This window comes from Aquarana catesbeiana, linkage group LG08 (assembly GCF_042186555.1).
Source record: "Aquarana catesbeiana isolate 2022-GZ linkage group LG08, ASM4218655v1, whole genome shotgun sequence".
In the NCBI taxonomy this organism is placed as follows: domain Eukaryota; kingdom Metazoa; phylum Chordata; class Amphibia; order Anura; family Ranidae; genus Aquarana; species Aquarana catesbeiana.
This window is the reverse complement of record NC_133331.1, coordinates 51,404,532-51,423,284: the sequence shown is the minus strand read 5'-3', so window position 1 is coordinate 51,423,284 and position 18,753 is coordinate 51,404,532. Positions and strand designations below refer to the sequence as shown.

At 40.9% G+C, this 18,753-nt stretch overlaps 1 protein-coding gene across 1 annotated transcript in view; it reads left to right on the top strand.

Annotated features, from left to right (window-relative positions):
- The window catches only part of ATRNL1 (attractin like 1), a 968,544-nt gene that overhangs the window by 299,328 nt on the left and 650,463 nt on the right, over positions 1 to 18,753 (top strand). The window contains exons 12-14 of the mRNA XM_073595827.1: positions 4,297 to 4,508; positions 13,245 to 13,363; positions 16,042 to 16,174. Of these exons, the coding sequence (XP_073451928.1) occupies positions 4,297 to 4,508; positions 13,245 to 13,363; positions 16,042 to 16,174 (464 nt within the window). The remainder of the gene's footprint in view (positions 1 to 4,296; positions 4,509 to 13,244; positions 13,364 to 16,041; positions 16,175 to 18,753) is intronic.

Sequence of the window (18,753 nt, the reverse complement as noted above, 5' to 3'; positions counted from 1 at the left end):
TTTATTGATTTTTTCCAAAATCATAATGTTTTGGGGTTTTTTTGGTATAGGACTAAATTTAAAAAATGATCGTAGCGCACATTCCTCCCCCCAAAGGTTTATCGAAAGTAATCATAAAATGCATAGACAAGGATATTATTGTACATCTGATTAGAATACCTAAAAGATTGGTTTATTGACTGACCCTCCTACCTTCATTTCAAATAACATTGTCTATCTATCTATCTATCTATCTACAGTGGCTTGCGAAAGTATTCGGCCCCCTTGAACTTTTCAACCTTTTGCCACATTTCAGGCTTCAAACATAAAGATATAAAATTTTTATTTTTTGTGAAGAATCACCAACAAGTGGGACACAATTGTGAAGTGGAACGAAATCTTTTGGATTTTTGAAACTTTTTTAACTAATAAAAAAATGAAAAGTGGGGCGTGCAAAATTATTCGGCCCCCTTGCGTTAATACTTTGTAGAGCCACCTTTTGCTGCGATTACAGCTGCAAGTCGCTTGGGGTATGTCTCTATCAGTTTTCCACATCGAGAGACTGAAATTCTTGCCCATTCTTCCTTGCAAAACAGCTCGAGCTCAGTGAGGTTGGATGGAGAGCGTTTGTGAACAGCAGTTTTCAGCTCTTTCCACAGATTCTCGATTGGATTCAGGTCTGGACTTTGACTTGGCCATTCTAACACCTGGATACGTTTATTTGTGAACCATTCCTTTGTAGATTTTGCTGTATGTTTTGGATCATTGTCTTGTTGGAAGATAAATCTCCGTCCCAGTTTCAGGTCTTTTGCAGACTCCAACAGGTTTTCATCCAGAATGGTCCTGTATTTGGCTGCATCCATCTTCCCCTCAATTTTAACCATCTTCCCTGTCTATGCTGAAGAAAAGCAGGCCCAAACCATGATGCTGCCACCACCATGTTTGACAGTGGGGATGGTGTGTTGAGTGTGATGAGCTGTGTTGCTTTTACGCCAAACATATTGTTTTGCATTGTGGCCAAAAAGTTTGATTTTGGTTTCATCGGACCAGAGCACCTTCTTCCACATGTTTGGTGTGTCTCCCAGGTGGCTTGTGGCAAACTTTAGATGAGACTTTTTATGGATATCTTTGAGAAATGGCTTTCTTCTTGCCACTCTTCCATAAAGGCCAGATTTGTGCAGTGTACGACTGATTGTTGTCCTATGGACAGAGTCTCCCACCTCAGCTGTAGTTCTCTGCAGTTCATCCAGAGTGATCATGGGCCTCTTGGCTGCATCTCTGATCAGTCTTCTCCTTGTCTGAGCTGAAAGAGGGACAGCCGGGTCTTGGTAGATCTGCAGTGGTCTGATACTCCTTCCATTTCAAAATGATCGCTTGCACAGTGCTCCTTGGGATGTTTAAAGCTTGGGAAATCTTTTTGTATCCAAATCTGGCTTTAAACTTCTCCACAACAGTATTACGGACCTGCCTGGTGTGTTCCTTGGTCTTCATGATGCTCTCTGCGCTTTCAACAGAACCCTGAGACTATCACAGAGCAGGTGCATTTATACAGAGACTTGATTACACACAGGTGGATTCTATTTATCACCATCAGTCATTTAGGACAACATTGGATCATTCAGAGATCCTCGCTGAACTTCTGGAGTGAGTTTGCTGCACTGAAAGTAAAGGGGCCGAATAATTTTGCACGCACCACTTTTCAGTTTTTTAATTGCTAAAAAAGTTTAAAATATCCAATAGATTTCGTTCCACTTCACAATTGTGTCCCACTTGTTGGTGATTCTTCACAAAAAATTAAAATGTTATATCTTTATGTTTGAAGCCTGAAATGTGGCAAAAGGTTGAAAAGTTCAAGGGGGCCGAATACTTTCGCAAGCCACTGTATCTATCTATCTATCTATCTATCTATCTATCTATCTATCTATCTATCTATCTATCTATCTATCTATCTATGTTAATTTTGACAGCAAATTTCGATTTAGTTGTAGTCTTATGCAGCGTACACACAGTCGGACATTTCGACCGGACTGGTCCGATGGACCGAGTCTGGCGAACAATCCGATCGTGTGTGGGCTTCGCCGGACCTTCAGCGGACTTTTCCAGTTGAAAATCTGACGGACTTTAGATTTGGAACATGCTTCAAATCTTTACGTCGTAACTCCGCCGGACCCAGAAATCTGCTCGCCTGTGTGCTAGTCCGACGGACAAAAACCCACGCTAGGTCAGCTATTGGCTACTGGCTATCAACTTCCTTATTTTAGTCCGGTGTACGTCATCACGTAAGAATCCGTCGGACTTTGGTTGATCATGTGTAGGCAAGTCTGTTTGTTAAAAAGTCAGTCGGAATTCCGTCAAAAGTCCATTGAAAGTCCGTTGGAAAGTCCGTCGGACCAGTCTGATCGAAAAGTCCGCCCGTGTGTATGTGGCTTTAGTCTTAGGACTAAAATGGCATTTTAGTTTTAGTCCCATTTTAGTCTTCTGCAATTGTTTTAGTCGTATTTAGTCGACTAAATCTCCAGGACAAATTTTAGCTGTCTAAAATCTAATGGGTGTAATTAAATTGTAATGCATTAGTGAACATTTCTCTATAATTTCCAAACTCATTATATACTGCTGGAGAGAAAAATCTCATGTTATTATTTATGGTATTGAGGAATAAACATGCACTACAGACCAGTGTTAATTTCTAAGTCAAATTGCATTTTAGTTTTAGTCCCATTTTAGTCTTTTGACTAAGGCTCGATTCACACCTATGCATGTTGCTTTTGAGCGTTTTTGGAGGTTTTTTTTTCATGCTTGCCGCGTTTTTGAGCCGCGTTTTTGCCGCGATTTTGCCGCGATTTTGCCGCGATTTGCGTTTTGCGTTTTTTTTTTTTTTTTTTTCATTTTTTTTTACAGTCTTACAAAAAAATTACAAAAAAAAAAAAAAATTAAAAAAAAAAAAAAAAAACGGCAAAAACGCACCAAAAACGCATCAAAAACGCATCAAAAACGCTGCAAAAAAGGTGCACTTGCGTTTTTGATGCTTGTCCATTGAAAACCATTACATGCAAAACGCTGCATTTTGCATGAGAAAAAGTCCCCGACCCTTTCCAAAAACGCGGAGATACAAAAAAGCATTGATGTGAACATGTTCCATAGGAACCCATGTTAAAAAATTCCCGTGCATTTCTGCAAAATGCAAAATGCATCAAAAAACGCGCTAGTGTGAATGGGGCCTAAAAAGCCATTTTAGTTTTAGTCATATTTTAGTCATCTCAGTTGTTTTAGTCCTATTTTAGACGACTAAAATAGTATCTATCTATCTATCTATCTATCTATCTATCTATCTATCTATCTATCTATCTATCTATCTATCTATCTATCTATCTCATCCTCTCTTATCTCTTATCTATCTATCTAGCACTATCTGATCTATCTATCTACCAACCTGGAAGAGAAATATATTTCCAATATATTTAAAAAATATATGATATATTTACAATATATTGGAAATATATTTCTCTCCCATATGGGTATCTATTTATTTATCTATGGATCTCTGTCTCATGCTCTAGGTTCTATCTATGGATCTACTGTATCTATCTATCGCTATTTTTTCTTTTGGACTGCATTACCTGTATGTACCCTCATTGTTATAAATTATCTATTGGTTTGTACACTGCCATTGTAAATGAACTTTATATTCTGGTGTAAAGAAGAAGCAGCAGTCCCTTCTTTCACATGACCTTACGTTATAATGTCATTTATTATTTTTATGTATTGCATTACCTGTACTTAACCTTGTATCTCTTGTCTTGTACAGAACCACTGTAAGGGCGGGTTCACCCTGCTGCACATGTCTCCTGGCGGCAGTTCACACTGCCCTATGCGAACTGCTGGGACGGTCAGGTAAAAGTTAATGACACCCCCAAATCAGTTTGCATATTGCAGTGCGATCTGCAAACTCGGACAGGAATCGGATCGCATAGGTGTGAACATCCATGCGATTCGATTCTGCTGCGGACAAAAAAAAAAGGGTCCTGTGCGAGTTTGGTGCAAATTCAGCCATACGATCTTTATGGCTGAAATCGCATCGCACAGAGATCACATGTGATTGTCACTGCAGTGCGGTGCAAATCACATCCGATCTCTGCCATCGCACCAGTGTGAACCGGCCCTAAATGATGGTGCTGTATAAATAAATATTGTATTTTGATGTAGGAAAAGGCAGTGGTCCTTTTATCACATGACTATATATTATGATGTCATTACACATATTTTTCCTGCTTAGAGCTGGGTTGTCATCCTATGTCATAATGGTTTGTCTTCCTACAGGTCCATGTACATATTTGGAGGATTCTCCAGTGTCCTCCTCAATGACATCTTAGTGTACAAACCTCCAAGCTGCGAGGCCTTCCGCACCCAGGAGCAGTGCACCGGAGCTGTACAGGGGATCAGCTGTCTGTGGGACCGCGGTCACTGTGTCTCCTGGGAGACTGCACATGCCAGCAGCAGCCTCTTCCATGCTCATTGCCCAAACAAGTCTGGTAAGTTGGTGGTCTGCCTTGGACAACCTACCTGTCTACCTTATTACCAGATTAAGCTTGGCTTACAGCCCAATGAGATTTAAAAATGACAGTCGCATGGGGAAAATGAAGATTCTTAAGCTTCTGTTAAAGCTTTGTGAATTGAGCCTTGTATACAGAAGCCGCTAACTTGCATCCGTTGCCATTGTGCATTTTACGATAATAAAAATTACCATTTTTTTTCCCAACTGGCATTCGTCTTGTCCACATTTTGGAATAATTGTATAGACTATTAGCTGCACTGAATTTTTGCAAAACATAAATTGCTGTCAAAGCTGACCTTATAGTTTGCAAAGTCCTTTTAATTGACCAATGAGTATGCAGTGACGGGGCCTGCCTGGTTGGATGCAGATTGGTTGGGTTGTTTAGGTAGGCCCTCATTGCATAGTTTTGGTAAATGAAATTGTTCATTGCTTGAATGATCAAATTGCAATGTATATGGCCAGTGTAAGTTATACATCTTAACAGAATTCCATTTTAAAAGCCTTTTGTCACCTGGATTTTGAAAGATAAATGAGAATAATTGTGAGCAGTTTTGTAAACAGTGTTGAAATATATCTATAACCAAAATTGTTTTTTTTTTTTATAATTCCAAATGGAGTGTGGATAGACTGGAACCTAGAGCTGCACGATTCTGGCTAAAATGAGAATCACAATTTTTTTGCTTAGAAGATAGATCACGATTCTCTCACGATTCTCGCGGCGTTTTCGTTTTTTTTTTATCATTGAAGTGTATTTTTTCCCCAAAAATTGCATTTGAAAGACTGCTGGGCAAATACTGTGTGACATAAAATATTGCAGCAATTGCCATTTTATTCCCTAGGGTCTCTGCTAAAATATACCGTATATAATGTTTGGGGGTTCCAAGTAATTTTCTAGCAAAAAATATTGATTTTAACTTAAGAAAGAAGTGTCAGTAAAAGATTTAGACTTTAAGTGGTTAAACTTCCTGCATTTACACGTTGTTGAAAATTGGCAGATTGGCCAGATTTTTTCTTTACAAACAGAAGTGTATCCCTTTGATCCAAGAAGGAAGCGTTAGTTACAATGTTTCATATTAAAAACTTGGCAGACTGCCCAGATTTTTTCTTTTGACAGCTGAGTGAGCAGATAAGTCTCTCCACTTGTTATATGAAAGAATCAGCAAAACTCTGCAACAGAGATTGTCAGGGGGGTTGAATCGAGATTGCGATTTTTTAACGATTAATTGTGCAGCTCTACTGGAACCCCTGCCAGATTTTTAATTCAGCCCTGCTGGGTAGATTCACCCTCTCTGTTTTTCCTGGTGACTATTCTCATCTAGTTGAAAAGTGAAGGGAAATCCAACATTTTATAGTTGTAAAAAAAGGAAAAAATACCACGCTAAAGTGCATAGACGAATAATAAATAGAAGAGCAGCTGCTAAAACTATGAGATACACATAGAACAAATACAATAAAACAATGTAGCAGCACTAATAAATGTGAAAAAAAAATATTGAGTCCAAAACAATTCGATGTGTCTGAAATGAACAATTGAATGTGACTAGGATGAATGTTGAAGACACAATCCAAAAGGGCACATATGTGAGTGCTGGCCAAAACACCTATTGACGACAGTGCACCACAACCACATAGATATGCGCTTACCCGAGGCAATCTATAAGGCTGCTTTCACACTGGGGCGGTAGGGGGCGTCGGCGGTAAAACAGCGCTATTTTTAGCGCTGTTTTACCGCGGTATTCGGCCGCTAGCGGTGCGGTTTTAACCCCCCGCTGGAGGCCGAAAAAGGGTTAAAACCACTCGTACAGCGCGGCTATAGCCGCGGTATTGCCACGGTATAGCCGCGCTGTCCCATTGATTTCAATGGGCAGGAGCGGTTTAGGAGCGGTGAATACACCGCTCCTTCACCACTCCAAAGATGCGGCTTGCAGGAGATTTTTTCTTCTCCTGCCAGCGCACCGCTTCAGTGTGAAAGCCCTCGGCTTTTGGGTCGGTTTGCAGGCGCTATTTTTAGCGCAATAACGCCTGCAAACCACCCCAGTGTGAAAGGGGTCTAAGAGAGCCTGCGGCTAATACCCAGCCAGGGCCTTTTTCACAAGGAAGTTGATGTCGCACCACCAGCAGAGGGAAATCTGAACAACACTCCAAATGGCTCAAAGATCGAACGTCAGCCACCAGGGGTTAATAAAGATATTGCCCCCAAAAAAAGGAGAGAACTCCGTAGTGCAGACTGTACCACAATACGATTTAATGTAATAAAAGTAGTACACTTAAATTGTAAAGGATAAAAACAAACATATAAAAACGGCCGGCCAGCAAGTGAACACCTGTCACTGAGAATCGCGATGACGTCAGTACGTCCACCTCCCTATGCACATTTCGTCATCGTGCTTCTCAGTGACAGGTGTTCGCTTGCTGGTCGGGTGTTTTTATATGTTTGTTTTTATCCTTTACAATGTAAGTGTATTACTTTTATTACATTAAATCGTATTGTGGTACAGTACTGCACTATGGAGTTCTCTCTCCTTTATTTTTTGGGCAGTATCTTTATTAACCCCTGGTGGCTGACGTTCGATCTTTGAGCCATTTGGAGTGTGGTCCAGGTTTCCCTCTGCTGGGTGTGTGACATCAACTTCCTTGTGGAAAAGGCCCTGGCTGGGTATTAGCCGTAGGCTCTCTTATAGCTTGCCTCTGGTAAGCGCATATCTATGTGGTTGTGGTGCACTGTCGTCAAGAGGTGTTTTGGTCAGCACTCACATATGTGCCCTTTTGGGTTGTGTCCTCAACATTCATCCTAATTCATTGTTCATTTCAGACACATTGAATTGTTTTGGACTTACTCAATAATTTTTTTTTACATTTATTAGCGCTGCTACATTGTTTTATTTTATAGTTGTCACCAGAACAGCAACAAAAGGGAATTCTTTAAATGGGGACACCTGCTCTGGTGACGACTGTGTAAAGGGGAAATTCCCCTCACTTTGGGAGATTTCCTTTAAATTCAAGTTGCATCCTTGGGCCAAGAAGTAAAGGGAAATTTATCCAATGAGGCACAAGCAGAAATTCAAAAAAAAAAAAAGATGGGGATTGTAACCTTTCCACACTCCAGGGGTCTTCAAACCAGTGGGTTGCTAGGGCCACCGCCGTCCCAGCAACTGATGATATACTTGCCCCAGGAGAAGGGTAGAACTTCATAGTCCATACCTGCTCCAGCTCCTTGAGGAATACATTAAGGTGGCTACAGAGGAAAGAGGGTTCCAACTCCACTATCCACAATTACACCTCCCTATTGACTTGTCCACCTATACCTTATGGGTGCGTTCTGTTTGCCTATCCCAGGCGTTATCTTCTACTGCAGGTCCATCTGTGGTAAACTCCCTAAGTCCACTGGACCTATTCAGAAACCTTCTACACACTAAGGTTTGCCTTCACCCCTGCAGAGGCTAGGACGTCTACTGCCGGCAAGATTTTTTTTTTACATTTTATCTTTTAGAAATGTAAACAAAGAGCATCCATTGTTGTTCTTTCTCTCTGCTTTCTTTGAACGTTTTTTTTCCCTGCTGCTTCAAAAGAACACCCATTTTCCCTGCACCTCCTTTGAGCCCCATGGTCACATGTGATGGGCATTCCTTCCCTCTCAGGAAAAATGAAATCTTGTCCATCTATGGATGCATGCTCAGTCATGCCTCAAAAATCATATACCAAAATTACTGCAGTAATTAGATTTTCGGCATGATCACCCATTGACCTGCCACTATGTCTGCCTCTGTATGGCCTCTTGTAGATCTGCCAATATATCTCTCATTTGAGAGATTTTCTAACTTTATAACTGACACAACTTGATGTCTTATAATACCAACTATTCTCAGATCAATGTACCCCTTACATTGTTGAGAAAATCACCAAACTCTGTGGTGCTACATATGTATGTTAGATACCCAATCACACCCTGAACATTCAGAGCACAAAATGTCTCAGAGACGTCTTCCTTATAGGCTACTGAGAACTGTTTGACCCATATGCTCAATTTCTCTCCGGATCAAATAAATCTTTAGCCCTTTACTAAAGTTTTACAAGAGAGCTACAACATCAAGTTTTAACTACTCCTTTTTGGAACATAATAAGAACCTTGTATTGCCAACGATGTTTAGATCTAATCCTGACAACATTCTTATTCACATTTCTTTCAGCACAGCTTGTCTATGGAGAGGGGAAAAAATTGTGCTAATGTAACATTAAAAATAAATAAAATAAAATTTTCAGTAAGCAGCAGCTCAATGTCATATATACAGAGAAAAACATAAAAAAGAAGAAGCTGCGCTAGTAAAGTCCAATTATTAAATAGTTGATTGTAGAAATGGAAAACATCTCTCATATGGCAAGAAATGTGGGATAATATTCATCAATTCTTCAATTAACACCACAGTGAGTTCATTCAATAAGTGTGCCACCAACTTAAGAAAAAAATCGCTTACCAGAAGGCAAGCAAAATCAGCATGTGACTATAGCCCAGCCAAGGCCTTTGCTTGTAACGAAGATCGTGGAGATAGGCAATGGATGGATGATTGCACAGATATATTCAAACACTGATGACACTGCTCAATCCAGGACCACTAAATCAGCAACTCACTCAGCAGTAAACCAGAAAAGAGAAAACTACCATAGTGTAGTATTGCCTAATGGATATTTATTAATAAAAACTGTACTTAGAACTTGCGCTTAGAAGTTTAAAATTGCGCATAAAATTTTTATTTTATTTTTTTATATTTTTACAGCTTGTCTATGGCTGACCCCCATGTCCAAGAACATATTTTCACAGGCACCCCTGGTTGCACTTATCTGAAAAATCCTCCTGGATTATTTTAGAGACAGCCAATTCCTGAATTTTTTGCCACTCAGTGACATGGACACTCTCCTCCTCATTAAGTTGGGAGGTTAAATCCTTTATGTGGACCCCGTTTTACTTATATCACCTTGGCTTATGACCCTTATACTCCGCTCGGAGTTTATGATAATCCTTTCCCCCTGTACAAGGTTTGCAGAGTTTCAGGTTGCTTGCCTTATGATCCAAGAAGCCATTCTGCTGCTCGTCTCCTTAAAAGAAAAAAAGAAAAAACAAAGGCCTTTTATACCAGTCAACTCCATATACTGATTTAGTATAGGGTTAGGGTTGCATTGCCCCTGTTTTTTGTCAAATATTTCCTTTAAGCAGGTGTTCTTCTATCCTTATGTGGTCTGTAGGTTCCCCCAGCATTTGCCTCGCTCTGCACTTACACAAAACAGTCAGCTGTAAAGCTGCTCTATAATTCTCTCAGAGATCTACCAGAAATATAGTGATAGCAGTAAAACACGAGGGACATGAATACCTCTCTCCACCCATACTTTACAATCTAACATATAGGATATTGATATATGGACTATGAGATTCGAGATTATTGCTTTGTGTTATACCAGGGGTCTCCAAACGTTTTAAACAAAGGGCCAGTGTATTGTCCTTCAGGCTTTAGGGGGGCTAGACTGTGGCCAGTGTGTGTAGAAAATGTCCCGGCATCAGTGGGAGTAAACACTGTCCTGGTATTCCTTTTAACAGGAGGAATAGTTCTCCATCAATGGTGTCAGTGGGAGGAATGATGCACCATCTTTGGTCATAGTAGGAGGAACCGTGCCCCATAGAGGTGTCAGTGGGAGGAACCATGCACCATTGATGGCATCAGTGGGAGGAATGGTGCCTCATCATTGATGTCAGTTGAAGGAATAGTGTCCCAAAGGCTGGATAGAAGCAAGCAAAGGGCCACATCTGGCCCCCGGGCCACAGTTTGGAGACCACTGTGTTATACGTATATATCAATTTCATATTTAATAATGTAATTTTATTTGGTATTTTTTATTATATTTACTTATGGATTAGAAGGCACGTTATGGATTTTATGAATTATTTGACTATTGCTTTTTGTGTGTGTGTATATATATATATATATATGTATATATATATATATATATATATATATATATATATATATCAATTTTACATTTGATGCTGTAATGTATTCGGTATTTTTATTATTGTATTCACTTATGAATTAGAAGGCACTTATATGCACTTTAAAACATAGCACAACACCCTGCTTTAGGTATGACCCACACTTCATACACACATAGATCAATATTCATGTATTGGCTGATTTGCAGGGCCTCCACACGCCGCTGCATCAAGTTTTATATATAGTGCAGCTGTAATTGTCTGGGGTGTCATGTACTTTACTCAAGGAAATAATCTCATTAATTATTGTTCTCCGCATCCAATAAAAATGTCTCCCTAACCAACGGGCACTGCCCAGGCTCCAATGGAGTTTTTATTAATTAATTACTCTGGCATTTTATAGACTCACACATCATTTTTAAATACATTTTTAATTTATTCTTTTAATACCTGTTACAATGTTCTTATGATGTAAGACAAGAGACATTTCTCGAGTGACCAACACTGTAGCCTCATCCCATCCTTCCATTTAAAATGGAAAAAGATCACAAAAAAGGGAACCTTTCTTTCTCCTATAAGGCTTATGCAGGCTCGTGATGCATCAGTGGCGCCCAACTGGGAAATATTCATTGGCCAGATCAGTTATTGTGAATGACGAGGAGATACATGGGGTCAGCATTCCAAGTATTTGCAGTTTTTGCCATGGCAGAAAGAAGTGGCTTAACAGGTTCTGTTCGGGCTGGATAGGTATTTCAAGAGCCTGTACAGGAAGTAAAATATGCATTATATGCATTCTCTTGGTGTCTGGAAAACTTGTCAGAAGTGATTCATGCTGATATCAGAGGAACAAAGCAGAAGACAGAAATGACACTTAGACCCCTTTCACACTGAAGCCGTTTTTCAGGCGCTTTAGCGCTAAAAATAGCGTCTGTAAAGCGCCTGAAAAATGCCTCATCTGCAGTCCCAGCGTGAAAGTCCGGGTGCACTGGGGTGCTGTGCTGGCAGGACGTTAAAAAAGTCCTGCAAGCAGCGTCTTTGGGGCAATAAAGGAGAGGTGTATACGCCGCTTCTCCACCGAACCTGCCCATTGAAAATGAATGGGCGACTGCAAAATGCTTTGGCAGCGGCGCTACATAGCGATATTAACCCTTTCCTTGGCCGCTAGCCGGGGTTAAAAGCAGCTGAAAAGCGATGCTAAAACGGCGGTAAAGCGCTGCTAAATTTACCGTTACCACGGCTGCAATGTGAAAGGGCTCTTAGTGCTCTTAATTAAAGAGTTACTAAACCCCAGGCCCTGTACTTACTATATCTGGTCTCACACAGTACACAGAACATGGAAATGCAATTATTTTAGTAAATATAAACTGTTAAATACCTTTTCTTATCAGCAGTTAGAGCAGTCTTGTGACTTCTATTAGTGTCCAGCAGAGCATTGAGTAAAGCTTGTAGGAGTGTCTGACTGTCCTATGAGGCTGCAGGACCCCTGACCCTCTGTCTGGACAGTGCTATTTGGCCCTGTGCTGATCACATGCACCTGCCCAAGAAAATAAATAGATAAAACTCTATTGCCGCGTACACACGATCGCACATTCCGACAACAAAATCCATGTTTTTTTTCTGACGGATGTTGGCTCAAACTTGTCTTGCATACACACGGTCACACAAATGTTGTCGGAAATTCTGAACGTCAAGAACGCGGTGACATACAACACATACGACGAGCCGAGAAAAATGAAGTTCAATAGCCAGTGTGGCTCTTCTGCTTGATTCCGAGCATGCGTGGAACTTTGTGCGTCAGAATTGTGTACACACGATCAGAATTTACGAGAACGGATTTTGTTGGCGGAAAATTTGAGATCCAGATCTCAAATTTTGTTTGGCGGAAATTCCGACGAAAAATGTCCGATGGAGCCTACACACGGTCGGAATTTCCAGCAACAGGCTCCCATCATACATTTGTTGTCAGAAAATCCGATCGCGTGTACACGGCCTATCAATACACACCAAACTGAGCATGTGCAGCTTGCCCCCAAGGCTTTTGTAATATCAGGAGAAGGGCTGGGGACACTGGAAGAAGGGGAGGATTGGAGAAGACAGGATCAAACAGCCTTTTTCCACAATGCAGAGGATTAACCCCTTAGATTCCGCAATGAATATAACAAGCATGCTTTACTGCATATACAGACTGATTTTACTGTTGTGGGTTTAGTAACACTTTAAGGCAAATATGCACTATAGAGGGATATTCTTTGTTCATATTTCATGGGGAGAGATCCCTACACTGAATTCCTGCTCTGCACTCCTGCACTGGATGTTACAAAAGGACTCCCACCATCCCTCGGGGGAATTTTTTATATAGTTTATACTTAAAAGGAACAACAGGCATGCCACAGGATAGATAGCGTATCCTGAATTGCAAAGTAGGCGGTAACAGCCAGGAACTATGGTAGGCAGCTCTGGCTAGTAGATTCCACCTATAATGTAAATATCACTTTTAGGATCATTAACCCCTGGGATTGGCTGGGTTGAACACAGACCAATGTAAGTGTTACTGTTAACTAAACCCTATCCAAAACTTTCCAGACAGTTAGAATTAGTTTTAGGGACTTGCCCCCCCCCCCTGCCTGTGTACAGCTCCAGCTCGATCTTTGTGGTGGAGTTTTGTCTGTCTGTTAGTAGTGGGAAATTATTGCTTGTCATATTTTTGGACTGATACAAAACCTCTTCTGTCCGCAGCGCCAGCTGACGACCGATGCTACAAGAACACCGACTGTGCCAGCTGCACCGCCAACACCAACGGATGCCAATGGTGCGACGACAAGAAGTGTGTGTCCTTGAGTAGCAACTGCAGTGTGGTGAGTGTTCAAACTTCACTTTCTCTACTAGGAGGCAGTGTGCGCAATTCTCAGGTAAATCTCAAGCCTTCCCTTCAGTCTTGTAAAAGAGCACGCAGGAGGGCGCAAACGCCTAGTGCATTGCCCGAGGTTTATTGTAAAGAACAAAATATACAGCTAAATGGATACTTCACACCAATGAATGTATACAGGTGTTGTATGACACAAAATCTCTGTGTGCTCTTTTACAGTTGTTTACTAGATTCCCGTGTTACCAGCCTACCCAGATTGAAATTTACTGACACGACACACAAAATTTATTGGCAACGCCTAGTTTTTACTGGCATTTTCAAAAGTTACAAAATTACAGTTTTAAGTGCAAATTTTAGTATTTAGGCTACAAACAAGTACAATATGCAAATAGCAATGTGATTTAATGTAGATATTCGTATTTTATTTTCGAAATAGTAAGTAAGTAGCTCAGGGACGATACTCAGGAGGGAAAGAAATTTGATTGGGCGGCACACACACATGAAATGGACTTACACAGTGACACTGACAGCGGTGTGCAGCAGCTCAGATTACCGACACGACACGTCCCCTCCTGAGTCACAGCGACAGTTTCACTCCACGCCAGGCGGCCCCTTCAGTCCACTCCAGTCCAAACAGCACAGACAGTTCTGCTTCCGGCTTGCAGACCGCACATGAGGCGCCACCCGACTGTAGCAGGCACTCGGATGGTCTCGGCTAGCTCCCAACTTGAACTGCACATGTGCAGTTCTGAGCCGAGCGGCACAGCCATGTTTTTTTACTGGCAAGAGGAAAATGCCAGTTTTTTACTGGCTGCCAGTAAAAATACTGACAGTTGGCAGCAATGCAATCTGAGGTGGACTGCATTGAATAAGAATACCACAAGGATGCTATTCCATTGCTTTTGATGATCCACTGCACATGTAAACTTTAAGGCAGAACTCTATGTACTGGAAGTGTTTGTTTTGTGCAATTCCCTTCAGTCTTGCACAGTTGTACAGGTTCTTTTCCTGTACTGAAATTGCTTGTTCTGATTCCACCGCACACTGCAAGCTTCTCACACTGTGCATTAGCAGCTTTAGCAAGTCAGAGCCTGGCTCATTTCCCCACTAGAACATTTCCAATGTCATCTAGTTCCTGTTACCCAGCTTGGCTGTCCCTGGGCCAGCACTTTCATTCATTGGATTTCAGTTCTTTCAATCATTTAGGCTCAGCATCACTTGTGGGTATTACCTAGGGCAGTCTACATGTCAGTGCAGCATGCCCGGGAATGCCCAGTCCTTTAGACTAGCTGATATGCATATATGATAATGCTGGACGGAGAAAAGTGAGTGAATTCTTCTTCAAAGGGGCTAACTTGCAATGAAGGTGCAGTACACATGGATCTCATTCTGGCCCAATGCTGCTTCCTCTCTGATAGCCTCAAAAAGAACGTCCAGCAAATGACTAACACTGAAGTGGGTATTGAGGAGCACCCAGTACAAAAGCACATGACACTCAGGGGTCTGTTCGAAATTTTTATTGATAAGACGCATCAGGTGAAGCCAACACGTTTTGGGGAAATGCCTCTCCCTTTCTCGGGGGTAGTGTACAAAAAAGCAAAACATAACATAAATAGCTCTTATAAATGTCTACGTCAAAACTGCTCTTGGCTCTTCTCAGACTCCAGGTTTGATTGCGGTTTGTAACCCTTGGACAGATTTCCATTCAGCTCTGATTTCTGTGACACACGGAGAAAAACAGGAAAGGGTTTTACTGGGACAGGAAGACACAAATGACAATAAAACAATTAGAGTATAACTCCCTCTGCCCCCAGCTCCACTAGTAACTTTTTTTGTGTGCTGACATCTTCTTTGCTGTTGATAAGGTTTCCACCCTTCCTATCCATATGACATCCTCAACAAGACAGGAAGTGTGGTGAATTCTCCCAACAAGGACACAAGCAGAACTCAGCTGGGTTTTATAGTCCTTCCAGACTTCTGTCATCAAAGTTGAAAAGAAGGTTATGGTTATATTTGAACATTTATTATGGTAATAAGTGAAGCATTAAGTAGGCCATTGATTATCCATGGTGAAAATCACTCCCACGGCACCTTTTGTGTTCTGCCGCCAGAACACAATGATTACTGCTAGAGGCTATAACCGCGGTCAGCAATCACATGTAAAAAATCCATCAGGCTGGTTCTACCCAAGTCGATCGATGGATCGGCTTGGGTAGAACCAGCCTGCATATAGATGGATTGAATCTCTGCAAGGACCTGCTGAATCAGCTGATATTCTGTACATCTATGTATTAAGAACAAAACAGAGACTGACAATGCCAAACATTACATTGCACTTTTTCTTACAAAACAATCCATGCCAATAAGAGTACCATCCATAAATTGTACTCCAAGTGAAAATAATAACAGTACATTTACATCCCACTATAAGTGATAGTAACCAGTACCCCGTTAACAGCCTATCAAGAAATATCCTCGCCCAGTATTTTAAATGAATAACCAATCCATGATCAGGTCTACTGGGACTAGCCCAGGGACACTCCCTATTTTGAAATATAATTATCTATGGCCAGCTTTAAATTGGACTTGCTGATCTAGGTTTGTGGGGCAAATTGCTCAGAGTCTTGAGAAGATGTATCTAGTAATTTTTCGTTTGTTTCCTTGCAGTCTGTGAAGAATTATATGAAGTGTTATGTGAGGAACGAGCAGATCTGTAACAAGCTGACCAGCTGTAAGAGTTGTTCACTCAACCTCAACTGCCAGTGGGACCAACGCCAGCAGGAATGCCAAGCTCTGCCCGGTGCGTATATAACCAGCCAGGAATTTCACTTTCCCTGTACCTGTGCAGTCTGGGCAACTCGCAAAGTACTGTATCTAAAAAAAATAGCTTAAGATGTAGCTTACGCTTGCAACACATAAGCAGTATTGCTGGGTTGAACTAAAAAAAGCTGAAGAGCTTGGGAGGAGCTGCTGTACTAACTATGCAATGTTAGCACAGTGATTTCCCTGCTGAGCTTTTGTGTACTGACCCCCCAAACACACCGGTCAGCGCACGCAACCGTTGGCTGAGAGCGCTGATCAGATGCCGATCGATAGACCTTTTTCGGTCATGCCCTGCCCATACAAAGACGTTCGGCCGGCTTCTGTCAGAACAGCTGCTGTACACATGGACCGATACTGCCCAATATTTGGCCCACGTGTAAAGGACTGACAGTTAAGCTTCAGAGACATTTTTACTTTTTATCTATAGCCTATGAATTGAATAATTAAGCTTTACTACTTATGGATAAAAAAGTGAGGCATTTTTTGTTTCATTTGTGACATTGTCTTTGTAGATTGATTTCATTTTTCTAAATATTTAAAAAAAAGCAAAATAAAATTGCAAACATAAAAAATACTCTGTTTTTCAGTTTCACCAGTGATCATTTAAAAATTCTATTAGGTGCCAATTTTATTCAATTTATGTTGATATCAAAATATAGTTTTTAGTACAAAGTCATTTGTAAAACAAAATAAAAGTGGATGTAAACCTGATTCATGAAATCTGTAGTGTTTTCTTATCTCTCTCCAAAGCCCTGAGTCCTGTGTCTTTCTGCTGCTCCTTATAACTTCTGACAAGTTCTCTTTGTGTCGACAACAGATATAAATGTAAAACTTATGTAGGGAGATTTGTTTCATCTCTGTGTATCATCTGAGGCTGTTCACTTCACTGGGTATATGTGCGGGTTTACAACCACTTTAAGGATTTATGTAAGCATTTTGCCTGTGCATTTTTCTACATTTATTCTAAAAATATAGGAAAACACAAAAAGCAATGTAGTACGAAAAAAAAAAAATCAAATAAAAAAGCTAGGGAGATTCAGAGGAGTCATAACTTAATTTGGGCTACCTAAAGTGGAAATAAACTCTCTCAGTCATAATTACTGTATATACTGTATATGTATAGGCCAAGTTTTTCAGCCCATTTTTAGGCTGAAAAACTCCCCCTCGGCTTATACTCGAGTGAGCCATACTTTTTATTACTAAAACAGCATGTGTCTCCCACTGTGTAATGCATTCTGTTCAGCCGTCTATTGAAACAAAGCTCGCCCCGCCTCCCCCTCGTCCGTCCGTGATAGAGGAACACTGATACAATGCTGGGAAACTGTATCAGTGTTCCGCCTATCACAGAATGCATTACACAGCGGGAGACACATGCTGTTTTAGTAATAAAAGGTACGGCTGCAACTGGGCACAGTGAGGCTGCAGATGGGCATTGTTTACCGGTAGCTGCTGCATTTTCCCACCCTCGGCTTATACTCGAGTCAATATGTTTTCCCAGTTTTTCGTGGTAAAATTAGGTGCCTCGGCTTATATTCGGGTCGACTTATCTTCGAGTATATACGGTACGTAACTATGTTTAATTCTTATGCTGCTAGCATTAGTAATTACATAGGAAGGTATATCATATTTACTTGTTTTATTTTTTTTATCTTCTTCATTTGCTTCCTGGTTCCTAGGCCAAAATGATGTCATACATCCCAGGAGTCTTCATGGCATTTTTTTTCTTTGATTTGGAGGTGGGAAGGAGGGGCTGTCCCAGCTAAGCACACCCTCCTTTCTGCAAGCCCGAGCTAAGGGCAAATGTATTCCTAGAAGTAAATGCTACAGGAATCATCTGCCTTTACTGCTAGGGAGTGTTTTTTAATATGGTTTCTCAAAGCATTGAGATATGGATATATATGGAGGTGGGGGGGGGTTTGCTTTGAATATTTAAAAATGTGTTAATTAGGGTTTTCAGTTTGTGGTGCTCAGATTTAGTTTAGTTCTGCTAAAATAGTATTCAACCCCTGTATCCCAGTCTCTCATGTAAGTCTGCCCATGTGTGTTCCTCACGTCATCCGAGTACGGGGAACCTGATGAATCTTCTGGATCCTGAGATGACCACCACTGTAAAGCCAATAGGGAGTGTTGATGTCACTGCCTACAAGATGTGGCCAACTTCCAATTGGCTGCCCAGCAGAGGGGGGGTCCTCTCAGTATCCAGAAGCGGAGGTCTGTAATTTCTATCAAAATTACACTTTACATGCTACACTATCTATTTTATCTTTGTGAGTGCCTTTTTACATTTTCTATTAAAATTACACTTTACATGCTACACTGTGGTTGTTGTGTTTTTCTCCCCCTTCTCGCATAATGATATTTTGACTTAGACTTGAAACCAGGAAGCAGCTGAAGAAATGTAAAAAAAATAAAGGTTTAAAACAATAAATATAATATGTCTTCCTATCTATTTACTAATGCTAGCAACATAAGGATTAAAAGTAAAATAACTATTAAAAAAATAATCAGGAGGAAAGGATTACAGGGCATACCGGGTATGTTCTAGGCCCTGCACTT